The sequence below is a fragment of the Macaca fascicularis genome, chromosome 18, assembly GCF_037993035.2.
Source record: "Macaca fascicularis isolate 582-1 chromosome 18, T2T-MFA8v1.1".
Lineage (NCBI taxonomy): Eukaryota > Metazoa > Chordata > Mammalia > Primates > Cercopithecidae > Macaca > Macaca fascicularis.
Window position 1 is genome coordinate 75,472,184 of NC_088392.1, and position 22,882 is coordinate 75,495,065.

A 22,882-nucleotide genomic window follows, 5' to 3' on the forward strand; every position below is an offset into this window, starting at 1 on the left:
GATGACCCGCCTGCCTCAGCCTCCCAAAGTGCTGGGATTACAGGTGTGAGCCACCGTGCCCAGCCAATAATTCTACTTCTTAATATCTACCCTGATAATAATCTGAAATACAGAAAAAGATGAGATATATACAGTATAAATAAATATTTGATATTTCAATATAGAAAAATAGATAAAGCATTTGCATAAGAAGTCCATCACAACATAATTTAAAATAGCAAAATATTAAAGTTTAAATATCTCACAGGACTATATCATTTCATCTGATTATAGTTTAGATAGGAAATTCAAGAACAAAGTTTTAATGAAGTGTCAAGTAACTATTTAAAACAGCACTTCACACATTCATTACAACCTGGCAGAGACGCAGCCTGTGCTAGTAATACCTGTATGGAAATGCTAAGATAAAAGCTGGAAAGGAAACTCCAAACTCCTTGTGACTGTATGTAAGAATGTTTTGTGATCTCTGTGTCACTTCACATCATGGGTTTCAATGTAACTGTACTTTCGTATAGAACTGAGTTCAATTATTCTGGCATAACATTGACCTGTCTTGGAGTTCATGGTATTGGTGGCCACCAACGATTTTTTTCTATGAGAGTTTACTGCCTTATCCTTGGTCTACAGTACCATGAGGCTCTGCTGTTTGTGCTAGGTGGAAACATCCAGAATCACAGAAAAGGACAGAAGCCACTGCATGATAGCACAAAGATAGATTATATGGGCTGCACAGATTACACCGTTCTATATTTGGAGGGGTCAGTAACCACCTCTTCCTTTACTTGACCACAGGGCCCCTTCTCCTCTCTTAGGATATTCCATTCCCAGTGAGCACTTTTCCTCCAGGATGCCTCCTTCTCCTTTGGAGATAGCATGCAAGTTTCTCTCTCTACTTGGTTGCACTGTGAGCGGTAACTGGGAACTCACTTGAGTTCAAGAGTGGCATTTTGGTGCGACTGTGTGAAGTCTCTTCTCTGCGTGATTTCCAGCAAAGACGCCCCGTTCTGTTGCATGCTCTGAAGTGTAGAATTGAGTAGCAGGAAATCTTCATCCAAAGTCTGATTTAAAGTGGTCTTTTCAATAATTTCTATGGAGAAAATTCACCAATCATTTAATAAGCCTCTGAAAAGTGGCCAGTAGCAAGTGAAAAACTTAGACACTTCTCTGCTGAGGACTGCTCTGTTTACCTAAGCTGAGTTGGACCTCCATGCCAGGCCAGGCCACCTGGTGTATCCCAATGTACTCTGTACATCCCTTAACTAAACATCCATGAACTTGGGATTACTGGCCTATTTCAAAGTCTTTCCATGCACCAATAAACTCCCTAAAGGCAGGGACATGGTGTCAACCTCAGCATTTCCTTGTACCTGGCAAAGACATCTGCACATGAAAAATAAATGTTCTCAATAAATATTTACGACATAAATAAACCACCAATGCTTGATCCTACTTTTTTAATTAAACATAATTTGTTCTAATAATTTCCTTACCTTTTGCCCTATAAAGTCTGATTTGCATTGGATTCTGTACTTTTTAAGCCCTTACACTATAATTCAAAAAGAAGAGTGATCATATATTTCTGGTAGCTGGAAAACTGAAAATAGCATGCTAAAAGCCACAGCACACCCAACTGAGAAATGATTAAATTATTCTAATACGATGGATATACTTGGTACCAAACCGAAGTCCCAAATACCATCAGCTCCTATTCTGGGCAAATGGATGGGGAGCTACCATACTAACTTTACCATAACGCGGCTTGAGAATTAGGATCTAAGTTTCAGGTGTAATGCACAAAATTAAAAAAGAAATATGCATTTTTTAAAGCTAAAGCTCTCAGTGAAAGACTAAAGCTTACACATTTCAGGATCCCCAAACTATTGCAGTCCCTCTGGTTCCAGAAAGCCCAATGCAAGGGATATACATCTATTCATATGTTTAAAAAAGCGACAGTGACTTCTTACTAGATAAGGACAGACACTTCAAACTAGACGCTGCCCACACTACCTGTGATGTTCATCCGCAACCTCTCAATGGCTATGGCCAGGTCTCGACTCTCCTTGAAGATTCTCTCAGTTGCCCTGTTCACCTTTTGGGTACTTGCTAACATTCTAGTGAGCTGGTGGAAAAATAAAGTCTCAGGTTAGTTTGACTTTAAGGAATCTGACTTTAAATAATATGCAAACTTTAGTATTCCATGGTTGTCACTTATCAGCAACAACATATATTCCAGAATATAGAGTAAAGATGAGCACTATTATGCAAGCTGAGGTTCATATTTTGGGGTTATAAATGGACTCAGTAGTTAATGAAATAATCTACAACTCACTCAGCGTAAGAAAAGATGGGTATGTTTTCAAAAGCAGGCTAATTGTGTATTAAACTACAGAGTCTCCTAGTGTCTATACTGTGAAGGCCCTCGATTCACTTTAAAACCCAAATATACAGAATATAGAAAGCAAACCTTACTGATTTGTATGGCCTATGAAATGTTAGTCTCTAGGAGTTAAGAACACGGAGTCAGGCAAGCTGATTTTAGACCTGATTCTGCCAGGCTGTGGATAGGCCCAGACATCTCCAAGCATTGTGTGTAACACTTGGGAAACAGTAATGCTTACCTCCTGGGGCTGCTACGAGAACTACACAAGACGAGAGCCAGGAAGTCAGCAGCCCAGAGGCTACCACTTAGCTGTCCTCAGCTGTTATTTTTACTGGGATTTTTACTATTTGCAAAAGGAAAGGTTGTTTGTAATTTCCAAGAATGTAAAGTAACTCAGACTGGGTCTAAAAGTATTTTCTAGTCAAGACCAAGTAGAATCTGCTTTAATGGATACAGAGAATTTATTTTAATCAGCTTATCATTTCCAACCAAATGTTTGCTTGATGAGGTACTTAAACCCAAACTTAAACCCTTCAACTCTTTCCAAAACATCGTTAATTCTCAATTAACAGGAGCCAAACTATACTTTCTAGGGTGATGTTTGTGTATGTGTGCATGTGTTGATGGAGATTAGACATCCATATGTATAGATACAGCATCACAGTACACACAGTACACACACACACACACACACACACACACACACACACACACGCACATACAAAATTCATAAATGAAAAAATAGTAAATTTGACAGTAATCCTTCCTCACCATCTGCAGAGGGCGAGATTCTTTTTTAAGTCACTAAATGCCATTCCTGTCACAGGTTAAACAGAATAAATAATTCCCTGATGACATAAAAACAAGCTCACTTGCCACTCAGAGCCCTAAAATCAGAACCACCCCAACCTGAAGGCTGAAGGTTGCACAGACACCACGTCATGAGGTCTGTGCGCTCCCTGCTCCACCCAGAAAGTTTTAGAGAGCATTACTGATGTTCAGTCCATGCTTTTGGGCTCACCATGTGCTTGATTACTGAATGAATTTAGGAGGAGGAAGAAACCTCAGCGATCTTTTCATCCCCGCCCCACCCGTTGTTTCAGAGGAGAAAATGTAAGTCAGAGCTAAGAGACTGCCCAACTCCGTCCTCAGCAGAGATGACAACAGACATTAAGTCGGGAGCCTTTTCCCACTAAACCACAGAAACTGGCAGGGTCAAAACCAATTTGATGATTAAGTAACTGGAGCACAGCTCGTGGGAGGAAGAGGCTGGCATGATCTAATCAGAACCTTGCGGACAGCCCCAAGGCAATTGTTCAGGAGGGCTGATGGGAGGGACCTGCAGGAAGGTTGGTTCGTTATGGAAAGAATTTACCTTCTTTTGCAGGTTGTCCGTTTCTTCTGCAACACCTTCAAGCTTAATTCTTCCCAGGTCCTTTTGCATATTTTCTCTTAATAAAGATTCCTAGGAAGAATGGAGGAAATAAATTATAATGCTTCGCAGTAAAATGTTCTGATTCTTAACTAAGAAGCACTTGTTATTTCCTTGTTGTTCACAGAAAGAAATTCTTTCCTTGGAACTGTCATTTAAAAAAAAAAAATAGATCACATTTACTTAGGTTTCGATTATAGCGACATGATTCCATACTGCCATCCTTTGCATTATATTTCTGATATAGATATAAATTTAAAATCTGGTGTGATAAGCAGAATCTGATACTGCTGCAATTCTCAGATAAAATTATGGCTTTATCTCAATAGCAGAGTCACACAAATTTAATTATAATTGCAACACCTAAGAAAAAAACGCCTTTAGGCTAAACTACAAAAGAATTCAATAAAGAAAGATTTATAAATACAAAAAATAAAGAAAAATAAAGTGCTTAATTTATGCCAACATCCTTCTAATTTCTTGTATGATTTTGTTTAAACCTTAAAACTCAATGAATACTTTACATAAACACAAAAAGTTATTTAAAGAAAACGGACAAGTGGTTTATTTAGAGCAAATCATTCAAAATGAGTTAAAATTTAAATCAAATATTTATTTGATATATAGAAAATTGTTATATCCCTGGGACCCATACTGGCAGATTAATATACTGATTGTATATGTAGTGATTGGAAAAAACATTTAAATATTCTTTTTTTAATAGATTTAAAAGCTCTCATTTTTCAAAAACACTTTGTGACATTTGAGGAAAGTATAACATAAAAACATCTCTTAGCGGTCCCTAAAAGACCACTGCAAATCAAGATGGATCCAAGAACCAGCCCCATCCCAACACGCACACAAACACACACACACCGCTAAGGAAGTATTAAGTTTGAGGAAAGCTCTTATCTAAGAAAAGGCATTTAGAAATGGCCATCCCTTTTATTGCTACCTGGCACACTGCATAGATTATGTCAAATTCTAACACATATATAAAGCAAAATTTAAGAATCACATTGTTTTCCAATGAGAATTAAAAGTGGGTCAGGCGCGGTGACTCACGCCTGTAATCCCAGAAATTTGAGAGGTCAAGGTGGGAGGATCTCTTGAGCTTAGGAGTTCAAGACCAGCCTGGACAACATAGCGAGAGCTCATCTCTATTAAAAATAAAAATAAAAAACTAGCTGGGCATGGTGGTGTGTGCCTGTAGTCTCAGCTACCTGGGAGGCTAAGGCAGGAGGATCCCTTGGGCTATGGAGGTTAAGGCTGCAGTGGGCCATGACTGTGCCACCGCATGCCAACCTGAGTGACTGAGGGAGACCCTGTCTCAAAAAATAAATAAATAAATAAATAAATAAATAAAATAATAAAAATAAATAAGTGCTATAGTAGGACACTGTCTACTAAGTTAATTTCTTAACTCTTCATCCTTTTTTGACCTAGGCCCTGTTGATGAAAACATAAAACTATGATTTACTGCCAGACATTTAATGCAGTCTTCCAGGGAGGAGAGATTCTGTGCCCTGCAACTCTCGTGAAGTGAGTAACAATATACTTAAAACGGTTCATCTTCAGTATGAGCCAACTTTAAAGAAGATACTATTCAGATTTATTTTCTGCTTTTCTTTTTCTTTTTCTTTTTTTGAGACGGAGTCTTGCTCTGTCACCAGGCTGGAGTGCAGTAGTGCGATCTTGGCTCATTGCAACCTCCATCTCCCAGGTTCAAGCAATTCTCCTGCCTCAGCCTCCCAAGTAGCTGGGATTACAGGCGCGTGCCACTGTGCCCAGCTAATTTTTGTATTTTTAGTAGAGACGGAGTTTCACCATGTTGGCCAGGATGGTCTTGATCTCTTGACCTCGTGATCTGCCCGCTTTGGCCTCCCAAAGTGCTGGGATGCTGGGATTACAGGTGTGAGCCACCGTGCCTGGTCTATTTTCTGCTTTTCTAATAGGGCAGCTGTTTTTAAACACCCAAAGTTGTCTTACAGAAGAGCAAGTGGATTTGGTCTTATCCCAAAAGGCAGAATGAGGGCCACAGAGGACAGCATTGATAAGGAGTCCTCCAGGGAGCACTCAAACAATGAAAGCTGCCAACTGTGAAACAAGCTAGCATGTGAGATAAGTAAGTAAGTGCCTGTCACTGGTCACAGTCAAGGAAAGACTGGAAACCTGTCCACAGGGGCCGATGGAAGTTGGGCTCTCACACTGCGGGGAGGACACATGCAATGACTCCCACCATTCCCACTGACTATATCCCTCAATGATACACGTATCTGTTCATCTCCATATTTCCAGTACCTACCTGGAGATATTTAGTTGTATTTTCCAGGTTTGACAAAATTCCATATGGGACAGGGATAATGCCAGTGAGGTTCAGAGAAAGAATGGCATCACCAATCTCATCCAAGTCATTCAGCAGCACACCTACACATTCATCATCACAGGCTACAAGACAAATTTTTAAAAAGGAGAGTTAAAGTTAATGCAGTGTGGTCTGCCCATTTTTTCATGGGGTTGCATAAGCTGTTTTGTGAAAATGACATATGCGGTCAGAGTACACTCCAAGACCCCGTGCACCATATCTGATCTCATTCTCACTCCAACTGTGCCATAGGTGGCACGGCAGGAAGTGCTAGGCCCCTATTCAATGATGACGCCAAGACTCAGATCAGATACGTAACTTCCCTGAGGTCACACAGAAAGAAACGGCTGAGGCCTAGAGTGGTGCCCAGCTCTGGCACACATTTCGTTCTTCTGCCCCCATCATTATGCTGCCTGGTTCATCTTTAACTAGGACCCACTGCACTGAATCCCAGCATTCCCTTCCACAGCCTGCTTGTCACTTCCCCAGACAGTTTGCAAATGCATCTTTCGCAAGTACAAGTGAAGGACACTGGATAGAATAGTGGGGGTGTTTGTGCCTATAATCAACACAAAAGTCAAAGCAAAAAAGACCTCCAATGCCATGATCCTAACAGGCCTCCTTATCTTCCCCATTAACCCCTGAGAAGACATCCCAAGATGACTATCTCATGCACTTGCTGGTAAAATAAATCAGAACTGGAAAAAAAGTTTACAAAAGTCCATGATAGGCTGGGCGTGGTGGTTCACGCCTGTAATCCCAGCACTTTGGGAGGCTGAGGCGGGCAGACTGCCTGACGTCAGGAGTTCAAGACCAGCCTGGCCAGCGTAGTGAAACCCTGTCTCTACTAAAAATACAAGAATTAGCCAGGCAAGGTGGTGGACACCTGTGATCCCAGCTACTTGGGAGGCTGAGGCAGAGGAATCACTTGAGTCCAGGAGGCGGAGGTTGCAGTGAGCCGAGATTGCGCTACTGCACTCCAGCCTGGGGGACACAGCAAGACTCCATTAAAAAAAAAAAAAAAAAAAAAAATCCATGATAGCCAAGAGCAGAAGCTCTCATGAAATTGGGGTAACACAAATGACAACCCCACAAAGCTGTTTCCTCTCCCACACTAAATCACTCCCGGCTCCACTAAAGGAAATATTAATGCCACTAAACGAGAAAGTTGAAATCACTGTGCCACTCTGAGTGCCAGAGGAATAAACTGGTATCTTAGAACCTCCTGCCTCAGCTGGAAAACACTGGATGAAAGGTTCAGTTCAGCAGATGCAACAGTGATCTATGATTAGAAAATAACAAAATGAAAATAAAACAGGAGGTTGGTATCCTGCGGACATTTTAGTGTGCCACCACCGCTTCTTTCCCAACACATTTGGGAGGAAAAACCATCTTTACACAATTAGAGGAGAAATACTCACAAACACAATCCGTTTCCATCAGAATGTGCCTCGGTTCACACTCATCGCACCGGAGTCCCGAGGCCCCCAGCCTGCAAACGCACTGCCCAGATGTGCGGTCACAGTCGCCATGGACAGAGCCGTGCGGGTTGCAGTCACACTTCTGGCAACTGCCACCTAGTGTTTGAGGGTTCCCATAATAGCCCAAGGAGCACCTACAGAAAGGAAGGAACATACGTACAGATAGGATGGTCAATACCAGCTTCTAACTCACGACAGTTATCATTTGCACCAAATGAAATGCAAAGCACAGATCCATTCACCTTGGGAAAACTTGTTTTGGAACAGTAATGAGGTCTTATTTCAATCAAGCAATGCAAATTGTTAATGGCTCCCAGATCACTATAGTAAATATGCCCAACACCTTATAAAAGACACAGAGTACCCAGGGATTTCCACGTGACAATCCACCCATGTACCTTTCACAATGTTGTCCTTCATAGCCCAGGAGACAGGCGTCACAACGGAAATTGTGGTCACCTTCCAAGACACAAGTGGGACTAAAACTGGAGGAAAAGAATTTCTTCTTGAATTTTCAGATACACAATTTCCATCTTTCCTTAAAGTGCTTATTCATTACTCTTAGGATACACTATACTGGTCTCAAAGTTACGTGATCACACATAGCTTTTTAGAGCTTACAATCTACTGGGCAAAAGGAAGGAAAATAAATGTAATCAATAAGTGCATGCACATCTTGTATCCAAAAGACATTCATAAGACCCTGTCCGGGGCAATCATGTGAATGTTAAGTGGAAGAAGACTGACCTTAGGGATTATCACTAATTAGCCACCCAACAAGAGAGTGTCCCAAGGAAAAAGCGTCTTTGCTTACTAAGTGATAAGGTGGTAAGAGAGTTGAAACAACTATGAGCAAGCATGAAAACCCGCAGGGGAAGATGGATGAACACACGCTGACGAAAAGAACTTTATTGACTGTAATGTAAGGCGAGGAAGGCAAGCCAGGGAAGCAAAGGCAAGGAAGTAGGGTGGAATTGGAGAATTGATGAACCTAAAGGCAGGCAGGGAGTTATGTGGTAGGCTACCAGAAGCAAAATGACAGAGCCTCTCAAAGTGTAATTATCGACTGGGATTTGATCTCCTCATTCATGGATTTCTGCTTTTGTTTTACTCCTTTTTCTCAACATCCTCTACCCTCTGCCTTCACGTTTTAAATTACCAATGCGCCATCTAGAGGCTGAGCTGGGTGCATGCAAACTACTGGAGACAATAAAAAACAAAAACGGTTAAAGCCAAGCCTGGTTCCTTCTGGTTAGCAAGATGAAGTTTCCAGCATCAGTTACCAGCCCCATACCACTTCTGACTCTTTTTCCTCCTTAAAATAGTAAAGGGACAGACTTCAGTGGAAACAAAATACGTAGAAAATAAAGCATGTGTTTTAGGACACCTCAGATTCTGAGCACACACGAATGTTCACATCCTCACAATCTCTTCCTGATAGCACAATTTTAATTTATTAATGTGGACTTTGGGGACGTTTATAACCTTTTTATTATTGAAGAAGTAAACTATTCAAACAGTACGGAAATGTGCAGAGTAGTAGGGTAGAATGTCCTTCCCAATACTTCTCTGGGCACATATAGCCACCTATAACATGGGTATGAATAGACATGTGGATATGAATTTTTTCCAAAATGGCATCACACTACATATTCCATTACATACTTCAACTGGCCATTTCTCTAATTCTGTGCCTACAGATATACCTTATTCTTTTCTCCATGTTTGTAAAATATTTCACTCTAGGAATGCAACACAATGTATATAATCAATTCCCTGTAAGTAGATATTTGTTTCCCCTATTCCTCATGAGTACAAGCAATGCTAAAACACATCCAACGTTACACACACGAAAGTATTTCTATAGCATAGACTACAGAAATGGAACTGACAAGTCAAAATTCACATATATAGATTTAATATAAAAAATAAGCACTAGTAACAACACATTTTAGGATGCTTCATAGCTTGCCAGGGAAGTGAACATAGTGCCTCTCATTCAGTACTCACCATCAGGCATGATTTACTTGGAGGCAATAAAAAACAGAAGATTCAGACAAATATTAAAAGGAATACTTTGCTGCAGTAAACCAAAAGTTAACATTTGATCTTTACATGTTCAATACCTTGCCAAATATTCTAAGTGATAATAAAATATTGTTGACGAATTATAATTTTCATTTGAACCAAAGAGGATTCTTTGATATTCTAATTCCCACTTAAAATTTCTGGTTCCCTTTTGCATTCAGATAATTCTGTACAAACATCATGAGTACAAGATAGAAACTAGTCCCAATTTTATCACCATGTGCATTTCAGCACTTAGGCACCAGCTTATATAAATTCTAATCCTATTCTCTTAAATAGTAATTGGGTTCTTTTGTATCATTATCAATAAAATTAATAACAATTCATCTCCATGCAGATTGGATACATATGCTGTGGGCTAAAATGAGTCTTAAAAAACAAAACGTAAAAGTCCTTCCTTTAACTGGTTGCATCCAAACATCCAGTACCAACACAGATGCTTTGCTTTTGGAAAGATTCTCTTCCAATGCTTTTGAGAATGAACACTTTTTCTTAAAATTAACCTTTTGCAACCAAAGGAGAATATTCATTAACACAGACCACTGAGGGTGAACTGGAAGCAGCCCTGGGCAGCCCAGCATGCCAGCTGCACCTGTGGGGGCTCACCTGGCGGGGGGGCTGTGAGGACAGACACACAGAGCACAGTCACTTGCTGAGCCAGTCACCTTCCCATAGTAGCCAAAAGCACACACATCGCAATGGTCACCTGCTGTGTTATCGCCGCAGTTCTGGGAGCCCACATTTAAAGGAAGAGGGAAAAAATGGGAGATTGTTAGAAATCATTCTTATCTGGTAATAGCTAAGCACTGCCACGTTTTATATCAGCGAGCTTTTAAAAACATAAGGGGAGCATTTTCCTCCATATTCTTAAAAATCCTGAAAACATTTCCAGCTCTGGGGCTTTCATTCATCATAAGGCTGCATTCATCCAATAAAGCCAAGAAATTACTAGTATATTCTTCTTAAGGAAAATAGACATAGGAGCCCTAAAAGCAGTTTGCAGAACCTTAAAACACAGATTTAAAATATTTAGTGGCCCAAAAAACAATCTGAAGCACCAGTTTTGCACATAGTCAGGGTTCAACAACCACATGCAATGAAGTGAAGAATGGATAGATGATTTAGGAAATAGAGAATGAGGGAAGAAAACTCATGGTTTTAGAGCACCACTGATAGATTACTGCAATCACCAACTAACTTTCAGTTCATTTTTTTTTTTTTTTTTAGAGACGAGGTCTCCCTGTGTTGCCCAGGCTGGAGTGCGTGGTGCAATCATAGCTCACTGCACCTTTGACCTCCAGGGCTCAAGTTCAAGTGATCCTCCTGCCTCAGCCTCTCGAGTAGCTGGGACAACAGGCACACGCCACCACGTTTGTTTAATTTTTCACTTTTTTGTACAGATAGGGGGTTGCTATGTTGCCCAGGCTGGTCACAAACTCCTGGCCTCAGGTGATCATCCTGCCTCAGCCTCCTAAGTAGCTGGGACGACAGACACAGGCCACCCCATGTGGCATTTCCAGTTAACCTTTACATCATCCTTTGGACCTACAGTCTTTCTATTAAAAAGGGTACACATTTTTAAAGCTAAAAGAACAAGCAGTTCTTGCCATCTGACTCCAATTTGAAATTGGCATTTGCTCAATTCATCTCTATTTACTCAGTCCCTGGCCACAAGATTCCATGTCTGATGCAGCTGAGTCGAAAAACCAGGATGGCTGAGGAACCCCTGAGCAAACTCCCAGGCTGACTCACACTTTTCTCCTAGGCAATGAGAGGTGATACAGAAAGACATAATTTACATGTTAAAAAAAAGACTATTTTAAGTTCATTTAAATGTTTTAAAAATTCTAGTATTTTTCATTTTAAAGTTCTATTCCTATGTTTTTCCCTGATGGGGACAAATTTTACTGGGATCTACCTGACCTCTCAAACTGATCTCTCTTTAGAAGTAAAATTTGTAATCTCTCTCTGGAAAAGTAAATGTGTTAAAGACATGTGTTAATGGCATGGCCTAAACTTGACAAGGAATAAATATTAGACGATAAGGGAGAATTGAAGATTTTCAGGTTTTCCACGGCTAACACCAGCTCCCCCTGACACACGACGGACTCTGGGCTCCCTAGAGAAGCAAAGACAAGCTGCCCCAAGAGTGGCCAGGAAATAAGGACCTCCTGATGAGAACTAAAGTGTGGGCTGAACTCGTTGCTATGGGAAATGCACAGAGAATGCCTGCCAATTTTTTACTGATGTAAAAAGGTTCCGTCGTATCTCCCAGAAGGCAGTGGTAGGGGGTGGGTAACCAGGAAGAGAAGCTCCCAAGCTACCAACCGCCCTTGTCCTCTGTCTCCCCAGCCCCTTCCAAGTCATACTTCCAAAAATCAATCGCTTTTTTTTTTTTTTGAGATAAGAGTTTCACTCTTGTTGCCCAGGCTGAAGTGCAATGGTATGATATCAGCTCACCACAGCCTCTGCCTCCCAAATAGCTGGGATCAAGCGATTTTTTTGCCTCAGCCTCCCCAGTAGCTGGGATTAAGAGGTACACGCCACCACGCCCAGCTAATTTTGTATTTGCAGTAGAGACGGGGTTTCTCCATGTTGGTCAGGCTGGTCTCAAACTCCCAGCCTCAGGTGATCCGCCTCCCTCGGCCTCCCAAAGTGCTGGGATTATAGGTGTGAGCCACCATGCCCGGCCCCAATCAATCATTTTTATGGTAACACCAAACGCCCAGTGACCTGAACATCCTGTATACTAATGACAAAATCAGATCCAAAACGGTCTTCATATCTACCTGTACAATAAATACAGAGGGAGTGCTTAGGAGATTATGTTGAAGGGAAATGAACTGCACTAAACCACAAAAGGATCTGAAACACTGAGGACGGAAGGGAAGGTCCTGGGCTTAAAGAGCAAGGAAGAAGGGACGGAGGCGCTATATTGGTGAGAATAGTGCAAGGGTCTTATGTCTAGTCAACTCTGTGAGGCAGCAGTGACAGGGCGGACATGACTACCCTGTCCAGGCTGTGCCGTGGAGACACAGCACCTCGAGTTAAGGAGAGATGCTCCCATCGACTCCGGGAGCAAAGGCATTAGGCTCAGGGCAGGATACCAAAGACACACAGTGACATGCACACCCCAGACTGGTGAATGGACCCATGACCACTCCATCCGGCCTCCAGCCATGTGAGGGTGTGTGACTTGGAAGGTTGAAGATTCAGGGCCTTTGGACATGGGAAAGAGGGATTTGATCAAGTAGTTTCGCAAGGTATTTGTTAAGGTCCTACCACCAACAGATGTACCAACAGATGCATGGTCCAGGGGCACCGGCTTCAGGAAGAATCAGGGCTCCCAAAGATGAGCTGAGCTGTTCTGGAGTGAGCTCCCCATTGTTGCAGGTGTGTAAAACGTACACTAAATTACTGCCTGGCATAGCTGTTACAGTTCAGACTTCATATCTGAAGGGATAGCCGGGCGTGGTGGCTCATGCCTGTAATCCCAGCACTTTGGGAGGCCAAGGCAGGCGGATCATTTGAGGTCAGGATTTTGAAACCAGCCTGGCCAACATGGTGAAACCCTGTCTCTACTACAAATACAAAAATTAGCCAGGCATGGTGGCAGGCGCCTGTAATCCCAGCTACTTAGGAGGCTGAGGCAGGAGAATCGCTTAAAGCCAGGAGGCAGATGCAATGAGCAGATTACACCATTGCTTTCCAGCCTGGGTGACAGAGCAAGCCTCCATCTCAAAAAAAAAAAAAAAAAAAAAAAAAAAAAAGATCTGAAGGGACTCTGACAAGAATAGAAGGACCACTGCAACCCTGAAATCCCATCCTCTAAGCCCAGACACCATTTTTTGTTTATAGTGGGTTTCAGTGACAAGAACTGTCAGTAAGTGGTGACCATGAATGAAGTCCCTAGGGACAAACACAGAATACAGATCTGTAAAAAGAGGGAAAACCAGAATCAAAATGTGGTGGGAGGCAGGTTGGGAGCCCGCAGTCCTAACTCCTCTGTTTTGTCTCCAGTGTTTCCTTGTGATTGGGCCACACCCAGGATCTCCAAGGCTTCGGGTGTGTCCTTGGTGGGCAGCGCATTTCCCTTCAATGCATTATTTTACCCAAGGCAAGTTAATCTGGGAACAATTTCTACCAGTAATCAATGTTTCCACCTGAGTGATTGTAAAGCATGAGCCTTCAGGAGCAGGAAACAAGTATCAGATCATTTTGTTATCTGCCTCACTGGCTCAAGCTAAATCATGGGCACGGGAGTTTGTCCTCAGTCAGGGCTGCGAGCCTTCTGTCTGGGTCGCTTAGTCATTTACAGTGGTCAGAGTTCTCCATGTGTCCCTGAGACCAATCTTTTTGTTTGTTTGTTTGTTTGTCTGTCTGTTTTGAGACGGAGTCTCGCTCTGTCGCCCGGGCTGGAGTGCAGTGGCCGGATCTCAGCTCACTGCAAGCTCCGCCTCCCGGGTTCGCGCCATTCTCCTGCCTCAGCCTCCTGAACAGCTGGGATTACAGGCGCCGCCACCACGCCCGGCTAATTTTTTGTATTTTTAGTAGAGATGGGGTTTCACCATGTTAGCCAGCATGGTCTCGACCTCCTGACCTCGTGATCTGCCTGCCTCGGCGTTCCAAAGTGCTGGGATTACAGGTGTGAGCCATCACGCCCGGCCCCCGAGACCAGTCTTGGCCTAGGAGAAGGTGGCTGAGAAGCAAATACGCACTAACATGTGAATAATGTGCTGTTATCATCCCCTAGAGAATATGCATTTTTTAAAAAATGCAAGGAGAGGGCAATATTTTACATAGAGAAATACATTTGCAACACTGGCATTAATTTATTTTAAAATTCCCACGTGAGCCCCCAGACTTTATCATATATAGTTCTCATCTATTTTGACTACGGCAACCAGTACTGCAATTAAAAACAAGGCATGCAACTACAGTCATGCGTCACTTAAAGATGGGGATACTTCCTGAGAAATGCATCCTAGCTGATTCTGTCATTGTGTGAACATCATAGAGTGCACTTACACAAACCTAGATGGCACAGCCTACTACACGCCTACACCATATGGTAGGCAATTGCAACACAACAGTAAATATTTGTGCATCTAACTATATCTAACATAGAAAAGGTACAGTAAAAATACAGTGTTATAGTCTTATCAGACCACTGTCCTATATGTGATCTATTGTTGATGGAAATGTCATTATTTGGTGCATGACTGTAATTCCCAAATTGATGCCCACAGATAAATTCATCAAGAAAGTAAAATTTATAAAAGAATTTCCACTGATAAGGTCAGAACCACTAAGCTATTCCTTCCTTAAAGAAATACGTTTATATTTTACATTGAGCTAACCTCTCACTAAACCAAGGCACAGCTATGACTTTGACCAGAAATCTGACACTCAGCATCCACTTTACTTCTAAACTCACGCAAGCACCCCCACAAACCAGCATACCAGACACTTCCCGGTGTCGGGGTCACAGGTGTCACTATGGTTGTTGCAACTGCAGGGCACACAAGGAGCAACCAGAGGGCGCGGTCCCCTGCCACTCCCTGCTGGGAGCTTCCCTCTGTGGTACCCAGGGGCACAGTCCTGAGGGGATGCAAAAGGGAGGACAAAAAAGTCTGATTAAATAGTGAGTGAGGGACTTGAATAGACATTTCTCCAAAGGAGACATACAAATGGCCAACAGGTATATGAAAAGAAGTTCAACATCTCTATCATCAGAGAAATGCAAATGAAAAAACACAAGGTGATACCACCTCACACCTGTCAGGGTATCAACTATCAAAAAAAAAAACAAAACAAAACAGAAACTAACAAGTGTTGGTGAGAAATTGGAACCCCGTATACTGCTGGTGAGAATGTAAAATGGTACAGTAAAAACCAGCAGCTATACCATTTCCATCTCTCCAAAGATGGAAAATTGAAGTACCATGTGATTCTGCAAGTCGACTTTTGGGTACACATCTAAAAGAACCGAAAGCAGAATCTCAAAGAGATAGTTGAACCCCTATGTTCACAGCAGCATTATTCACAATAGCCAAGACTGGGAAGCCACCCAAGTTTATTCATTGACAGATTAACGAATAAGCAAAATGTGGCATGTATATACAATGGAATACTATTCAGCCTTAAAAAGGAGGGAAATTCTGACACAGGCTACAACATGAATGAGTCTTGAGGACATCATGCTAAGTGAAACAAGCCATTCACAAAAAGACAGATTCTGTATTACTCCACTTATTTTGTTTATTTATTTTCGAGACGGAGTCTCTCTCTGTCACTGAGGCTGGAGTACAATGGCTCGATCTCGGCTCACTGCAGCCTCTGCCTCCCGGGTTCAAGTGATTCTCCTGTCTCACCCTCCTGAGTAGCTGGGATTACAGGCAGGCGCCATGTATTACATATATATAGAAGCAGGCCCTACAGTGGTCAAATACATAGAGACCAAAAGAAGAGTGGTGGTTGTGGGGGACTGCAGAGAGAGGAAATGGGGAGCCAGTGTTTAATGAGTGCAGAGTTTGCATTTGGGATGATAAAAAGTTTGGAGAATGACAGTAGTGACAGTTGTACAACGACGTAACTGTACTTAACACGACTAAATGGTACACCAAAGAATGGCGAAGATGGCAGATTTTGTTACGTACATTTTACCAAAATTAATTTCTTTTTAATTCAAAAAGAGAAAAAAATGATATAGTATATACACATAAGTTCTGTTGGTCTCTTGGAGTTGCTATAACAAGGAAATAGATTTTGACTAGAGTCTCCCTACCTGACACGAGAATCCCACAGTGCCAGGAGGACAGACACAATTCTCTAAAAGAGATGCAACCTCTTCTTCTGGGTGCGGCTTTTCAGCCTTTCTGCCAACCTCCATTGAAATGTCTGAGATTCTGTGCAGCCATCATGTTAAGAAGAGAGGAAATGCTAACATTTGAAAAACTTTCTAGAAACACAGCACATGACCTAATATTTGCATATATATGAAACCAGAGCTTCCTTCCCTGTTTGGAGTAGTTCCCACTTGTGATTGTAAGTGAAATGTCTTAAAGCACATTAGTACTGTCATGACACATTTTAGACATTTAAGAATTTAAAAATAATGTGACAGAAGTACACCTAAAAGACCTCTTGAAGTGCTGATTTGGCCAAGACTTAATGGCTTTCTTTATGGGCTAAAGTATTAGATGAGTTGGTGACCGCATTCTTTATACATCATTACAAAGACGTGGGCATTTCAGTTTTCACGGCAGAAATGGCAACTGTTTCTTTTCTTTTCTTTTTTTTTTTTTTGCATTTTATCTTCAGCCAAGATTCCACCATTATGTCCTTATATTTTATATCGACATTAGCATGCTAGGTGGATACTTTAAGTTATAACTCACACATTCCATAATGATATTAATATTTAACAATGTTTTGGTAAGGAACTGAACTACATGTATTAATAAAAATAGTAGGTAATGGAAGCGGAATGAGTCAAATTCTTTCAGTTTGCTTTCAAATATGAAAATAACGGTCAAAATTCTAGAAGCTCCAAGTACCTGCTCTGCTGTAATCCTTGACCATATGATGCCTTGATGAGGATGTACTCAATGTTGCTAAGGACAGACATAAAATCCTCTCGCGTGACAGGTTTTTCCGAGACGGAGTTAAAATATTTCCAAAAATGCTGTAGAATGAGAAACACATTCATTTAAGCTCAGAGGCCAAATTCTGACAGGCATAAAACTTATAAAGAATAAATTCTTTTATAAATTTCTCCAGAAATGAGCCATGTTCTGTGCACGCCACTGAGTGTAACTGACAAAGACCTCCTGAAACCTCCACAGGCAGGTGCAGCGTCAGTCCCATTTATCAATAGATACGCATTACCTAAGGCAGTGCCAGCCACACAGCGAACATCCAGTAAACATCTGCTGGGAGAATGGACACTTCCCAAATCTGAGCAAGTCCAAAGTCTCCTGTACCACTATGTCCATGCAGGTTGAAAATAGTACGCCAAGATAAAGAATTTAAGATGCAGTGCCCACTAAACTGACATATGCCTAATACACATTTCTTGAGAATTTGAAATTCAAATTGTTTTTGGAAATCCTGCTAATCCCACTGGAAATTTGATCCCAGGGTCTTCTTGCTCAGTCTCTTTCTCTCTTTTTTTTTTGAGACAGTTTCGCTGTTGCACAAGCTGGAGTACAGTGACGCAATCTCGGCTCACTGCAACCTCTGCCTCTTGGGTTCAAGCGATTCTCCCATCTCAGCCTCCCAAGGAGCTGGGCCTACAGGCGTGCACCACCATGCCTTGCTAATTTTTGTATTTTTAGTAGAGACGGGGTTTCACCATGTTGGACAGGCTGGTCTCAAACTCCTGACCTCAGGTGATCCACCCACCTCGGCCTCCCAAAGTGGTGGGATTACAGGTGTGAGCCACCGCACCTGGCTGCTCATTCTCTTATTAATGGCTTTCATCTTTCACTACATCCATAGCAAAGTCAATGTCTTTAAGGAACTTATATGAAAAGATCCCATTTTCACCTCTCTCATTGCTACTTCTTGTTCCTGCCTCACTCCATTCTCTGGCGCTGGTGCATCCATGTAAATGACTTGCTTTCTGGTCCGACCACCTTTGATGAGAACTTGAGGCTCAAAATTGGAGGTGCCGACGCCGTCCAAAGAATAGAAGGCCACGCTGTACTTCAGTTTGCCACCATAGGCCATGAGCTATCAAATAACACAGTGTTTACTTCTCTGACAAAGCTTTCGCTTAAAAACATTTTATTGCAAGCCTACCACCATATGAGAGAAATCTTGTATCTTCAAAATACATGCGTGAAATATGTTGTCTGGAATTTGTTTCCTTCTAATTCCATTTAATTATAGATTGTTAAGTTGACCTAAGTTACACAGTTCCTTTTAAGAATACAAACAAAAGTGAGCTCCAAAATAAAAAATCAAGGTGGTAATGATGCAAATTATTTTCAAGCTCCTTTAAATTAAAAATTTCTCTGTCTCCAGGAGCACTGGATGCATATTTGCAAATTGTAAAGATCAGGGTGAATTCATACACACACTCCAATGTTTATATAAACAAAAATCCAAGTGATGCCCTTCATGATCTTTTATAGTAGTTCCGCGCCCCGCCCCATATGAGTGATAATTTCTTGAAAAGGGACTCCCAGGCCATAGCACCTAGGTTTGTTCGACGGGCATATTAATAAACACAGTCCAGTCCCACATCACGTAATGACATTTCAGTCAATGACAAACCACATATACGACCATGGTCTCATGAGATGATGATATTAACATTCGCACCTAATGACACATTCCCACCTAATGACACATTCCCCTAGAATGTCTCTCCATCGTTAAGTGACAAATAACTGTATATGTTTGTTGAATGACTGCTTTAGGAAGAACCAAATTAATATAATGTGAACTTAAAAAACTTTTAAAATTAATGAAAAATTTTAAGGAACCATATACTTGACGAGATTTTTATAAGTATTAAACTTCTCTGACCTCACTTAAAAGAGGAAATTAATAACCACTTCTTTAAATGACAGGCTGGGCCAGACTGTGGTGATTTTAAACGATTTCCATATCTGCCAGGAAGCGGGGACCGGGACTGGCTCTCGGCTGGGCGTGCCCCTCACCTGGGCGTGCCCCTCACCTGGGCTCCCTGGAACTGCCGCGGCAGCCGCCAGTAAAACGGCTCTGCGTGGACGTGCTGCCGGACGGTGGCGGCATCCAGCAGGAAGTCGGGGGCCTGGTAGTAAACCCCCTCGGTCGTGCCCCTCAGGTTACTCTGAGAAACCACACGCAGAAGAGGCTGATCGGAGCCCAGCGTTACCTAAACCATGAAAGGGAGGGAAAGTGCACTTCAAAATACGAACTTTCCACTCCAGTTTCATCCTTTAGATTCCATCATTGTTTCACAGATGAAACAGCTTCATTATTAAAACAGAAACAGTGAAGACTTTTCCTTTAAACTAAACATCCGGATGAAAATGAACTGAAAGCGCTTTAAACGACTGCATTTAAGGCCAAACTGTTGCTGCACTGGGGAAATGTTCGATGATATGCAGAAGACGGTTAAGATTTTGCAGTTCTATCTTCTCTCCAGTGAAAGCTTTTCATAGATTAGCTAAGGAACAACACGGACAGCCTTTAGTTCAAGCTCCATTTACTTCCTCGGCCAGCAGAAGCCGAGCTCTGATCCATGCTCTAACCCAAATTAGCTTCCTAGAATTTCTGATGCCATAAAAGCAAAATTTAATGTGAACACTTGGCTGTGTGTCCCACCCCCACCCTCCTCCCAAGGGAAGTGGGGTTAGAAGCAGAACGTCTTTGCCGTGCGTGACTTACTGGGGTCCTCACGTAGCCCTCCAGCTCTGAGCAGAGGTGGGACAGCCCGGAGCAAAAGCAGGGGCTGCAGCCCACGGCGTTGTCTGCGCGGAGAGCAAAGCTGCCCTCTCGACACTCGTTGCACTGAGGGCCAGACACATTCTCCTAAAAGGAAACAAATACAGGACTCGCGTTTGCCTAAAAACGAGATGTGATTTCTGAACAGAAACAAAATAAAACACAAACATAATTTTAAAAGTAATTATAGATGCACAAACATCAGTTTCCGTTAGCCGGGCCCTGAGCTCTCTGCATGTCAGTTTTCTCAAAGATCCAATCAGTGATTCTCAAACACAGATGATTATCAGAATCATCTTGGAAGCTTTTGGAAAATACAGATTCCCTGATGAGAACATTCCATGGCAATTCTGGAAGCTGCCTCGAGTCCCCAGGTGATTCTGATGATCCCTGGGCGTGAGAGCCACCGGCAGGTATTATTATTATTATTATTTAAGACGGAGTCTCACTCTGTCACCCAGGCTGGAGTGCAGTGGTGCAATCTCAGCTCACTGCAACCTCCAGCTCCCAGGTTCAAGTGATTCTCCCGCCTCAGCCTCCCGAGTAGCTGGGACTACAGGTGCCTGCCACCATGCCCGGCTAATTTTGTATTTTTAGTAGAGATGGGGTTTTGCCACGTTAGCTAGGCTGGTCTCGAACTCCTGACCTCAGGTGATTCACCCGCCTCAGCCTTCCAAAGTGTTGGGATTACAGGCATCAGCCACCGCGCCTGGCCCAGGTGATTATTAAGACAGGGCCTGCTGCTCTACTCGTCTGTCATCACAGCTGTTATCATAAGACGTGGCAGAGTCCAGGTGTGGTGGCTCACACCTGTAATCCCAGCACTTTGGGAGGCTGAGGCGGGCAGATCACCTGAGGTCAGGAGTTTGAGACCAGCCTGGCCAACATGGTGAAACCCTGTCTCTACTAAAAATACAAAAATTTAGCCAGGCATGGTGGTGGGCACCTGTAGTCCCAAATACTTGGGAGGCTGAGGCAGGAGAATTGCTTGAACTCAGGAGGCAGAGGTTGCAGTGAGCCGATATTGTGCCACTGCACTCCAGCCTGGGTGACAGAGCGAGACTCCGTCTCTAAATAAATAAATAAATAAATAAATAAATAAGGCCGAAAACAGGGAGACCCCAGGCCATGATATCTACATGAGTTTTCCTTCTTATCTCCAGTCACCCATCAGCCCATTACCATCATCAAGCCAGAGGGCTCCCATCTCACCACCCATGGGAAAAGGACCAGAGGAGGTGGCTCTGACCTCCTAATAGCAAAGCACATTGGGAAAACTAACGGAAATACACAAAACTTATAATGACATTGAAATCTTACCTCTTGGGAAAATAATAAACCCTGATTTCCTTCAGTGTGGCCAGCACCTGCGGGAGCCCAATAACCTCACAGGGATCCCATCACAAATCCCAAAGCCCTGAGATACCTGCTTCACCTGCATACTCAAAATACACAGCCACTCAGCCTCTGGGATATATGATCAAAAACTCAGGGCAGTTTTCAAATCGGTTCCATCATCTGACACTTGTAACAGTAAAAATTCAATTTCAGAAATCATCCGTCACTCTAGAGGAGCACAAGAGACCTTGAACTCGGATGCGGAAGGCAGCGTGAAGTCACTAGCGAAAGCATCTAAATACTGGTTGCTGAGGTAAGTAGTCAAAGCCCAAGAGTCACGATGAGGAGCCAGAGAGAGGAAGAAGGAGGAGGATGGATGGTAAATACCTTGCAAGGGCAGGCCCCAGTTTCCTCTGCACAGCCGCAGAGACCCTGCTCCAGGTTGCAGGCATCCCCCGACGTCCCCCTCAGGTCACAGTCACAGGGAACACAGTCAGGAAAGTCTCTGTAACCCAAGGAGCACTGATCACAGGCCCGGCCACCAAATTTCCAGTTGCACTGGCAACGGCCGCTGACCACGTCACACTGATGATGAGACGACCCCACGAGACTGCAGTTGCAGGCCTGAGAGACAAGAAAATCAACTCAATAAAAAGACAGATTTGATGCTTCCAAGTATGCACATATTTGAATGACAGGAAAACACTACACGTGGGGAAGATCTACAAATGAACCATCTCCCTCTTGCTATTGCTCCATGGATTCACTTTGCCATGTGCCAAGAGGAGATAAGCATTGTGTTGCTGGACATTTGTGCATCTTAGTGGCACATGCGCATGGGGCCAAAATTGTGAAGTGAAATGAAATCTACTAGATCAAAACAAGTCTCACAAAATTACTGTAGAAATCAGGCCAGGCACAGTGGTTCATGCCTGTAATTACAGCACTCTGGGATGCAGAGGTGGGAAGATCACTTGAGCCCAGGAGTTTGAGACTAGCCTGGGCAACACAGTGAGGTGCCTGCCACCATGCCCAGCCAATTATTTTTGTATTTTTAGTAGATACAGGGTTTCACCATGTTAGCCAGGATGGTCTCGATCTCCTGACCTTGTGATCTGCCCACCTCAGCCTCCCAAAGCGCTGGGATTGCAGGCGTGACCCACTGTGCCCGGCCAGTTTTTGGATTTTCTAACCATCAGTGTAACAACTAGGTTCTTGAAGAAAACCTAGAATAAGGTGTCTTCAGGGTGTGGTGTCTTCCACTTTGACCCCTCTCATCTGCACTGAGGTGTACTGTTTTTGGTTTTGATTTTTAAGATAGAGTCTTTCTCTGTCGTTCAGGCTGAAGTGCAGTGGTG

The 22,882-nt window shown here is 42.7% G+C and overlaps 1 protein-coding gene across 3 annotated transcripts in view; it reads right to left on the reverse strand.

Annotated features, from left to right (window-relative positions):
- Positions 1-22,882, reverse strand: part of LAMA1 (laminin subunit alpha 1) — a 165,523-nt gene that overhangs the window by 49,490 nt on the left and 93,151 nt on the right. For all 3 annotated transcript variants that reach the window (XM_005587155.5, XM_015439840.4, XM_065534196.2), the window contains 14 exons: positions 21,912-22,148; positions 20,130-20,273; positions 19,435-19,614; positions 18,297-18,482; positions 17,306-17,433; positions 16,534-16,654; positions 15,210-15,347; positions 10,353-10,474; positions 8,057-8,143; positions 7,599-7,792; positions 6,118-6,260; positions 3,756-3,845; positions 2,008-2,119; positions 928-1,087 (listed from right to left, as the gene is read on the reverse strand). In XM_005587155.5, coding sequence (XP_005587212.3) covers positions 928-1,087; positions 2,008-2,119; positions 3,756-3,845; positions 6,118-6,260; positions 7,599-7,792; positions 8,057-8,143; positions 10,353-10,474; positions 15,210-15,347; positions 16,534-16,654; positions 17,306-17,433; positions 18,297-18,482; positions 19,435-19,614; positions 20,130-20,273; positions 21,912-22,148 — 2,042 coding nt within the window. The remainder of the gene's footprint in view (positions 1-927; positions 1,088-2,007; positions 2,120-3,755; positions 3,846-6,117; positions 6,261-7,598; positions 7,793-8,056; positions 8,144-10,352; positions 10,475-15,209; positions 15,348-16,533; positions 16,655-17,305; positions 17,434-18,296; positions 18,483-19,434; positions 19,615-20,129; positions 20,274-21,911; positions 22,149-22,882) is intronic.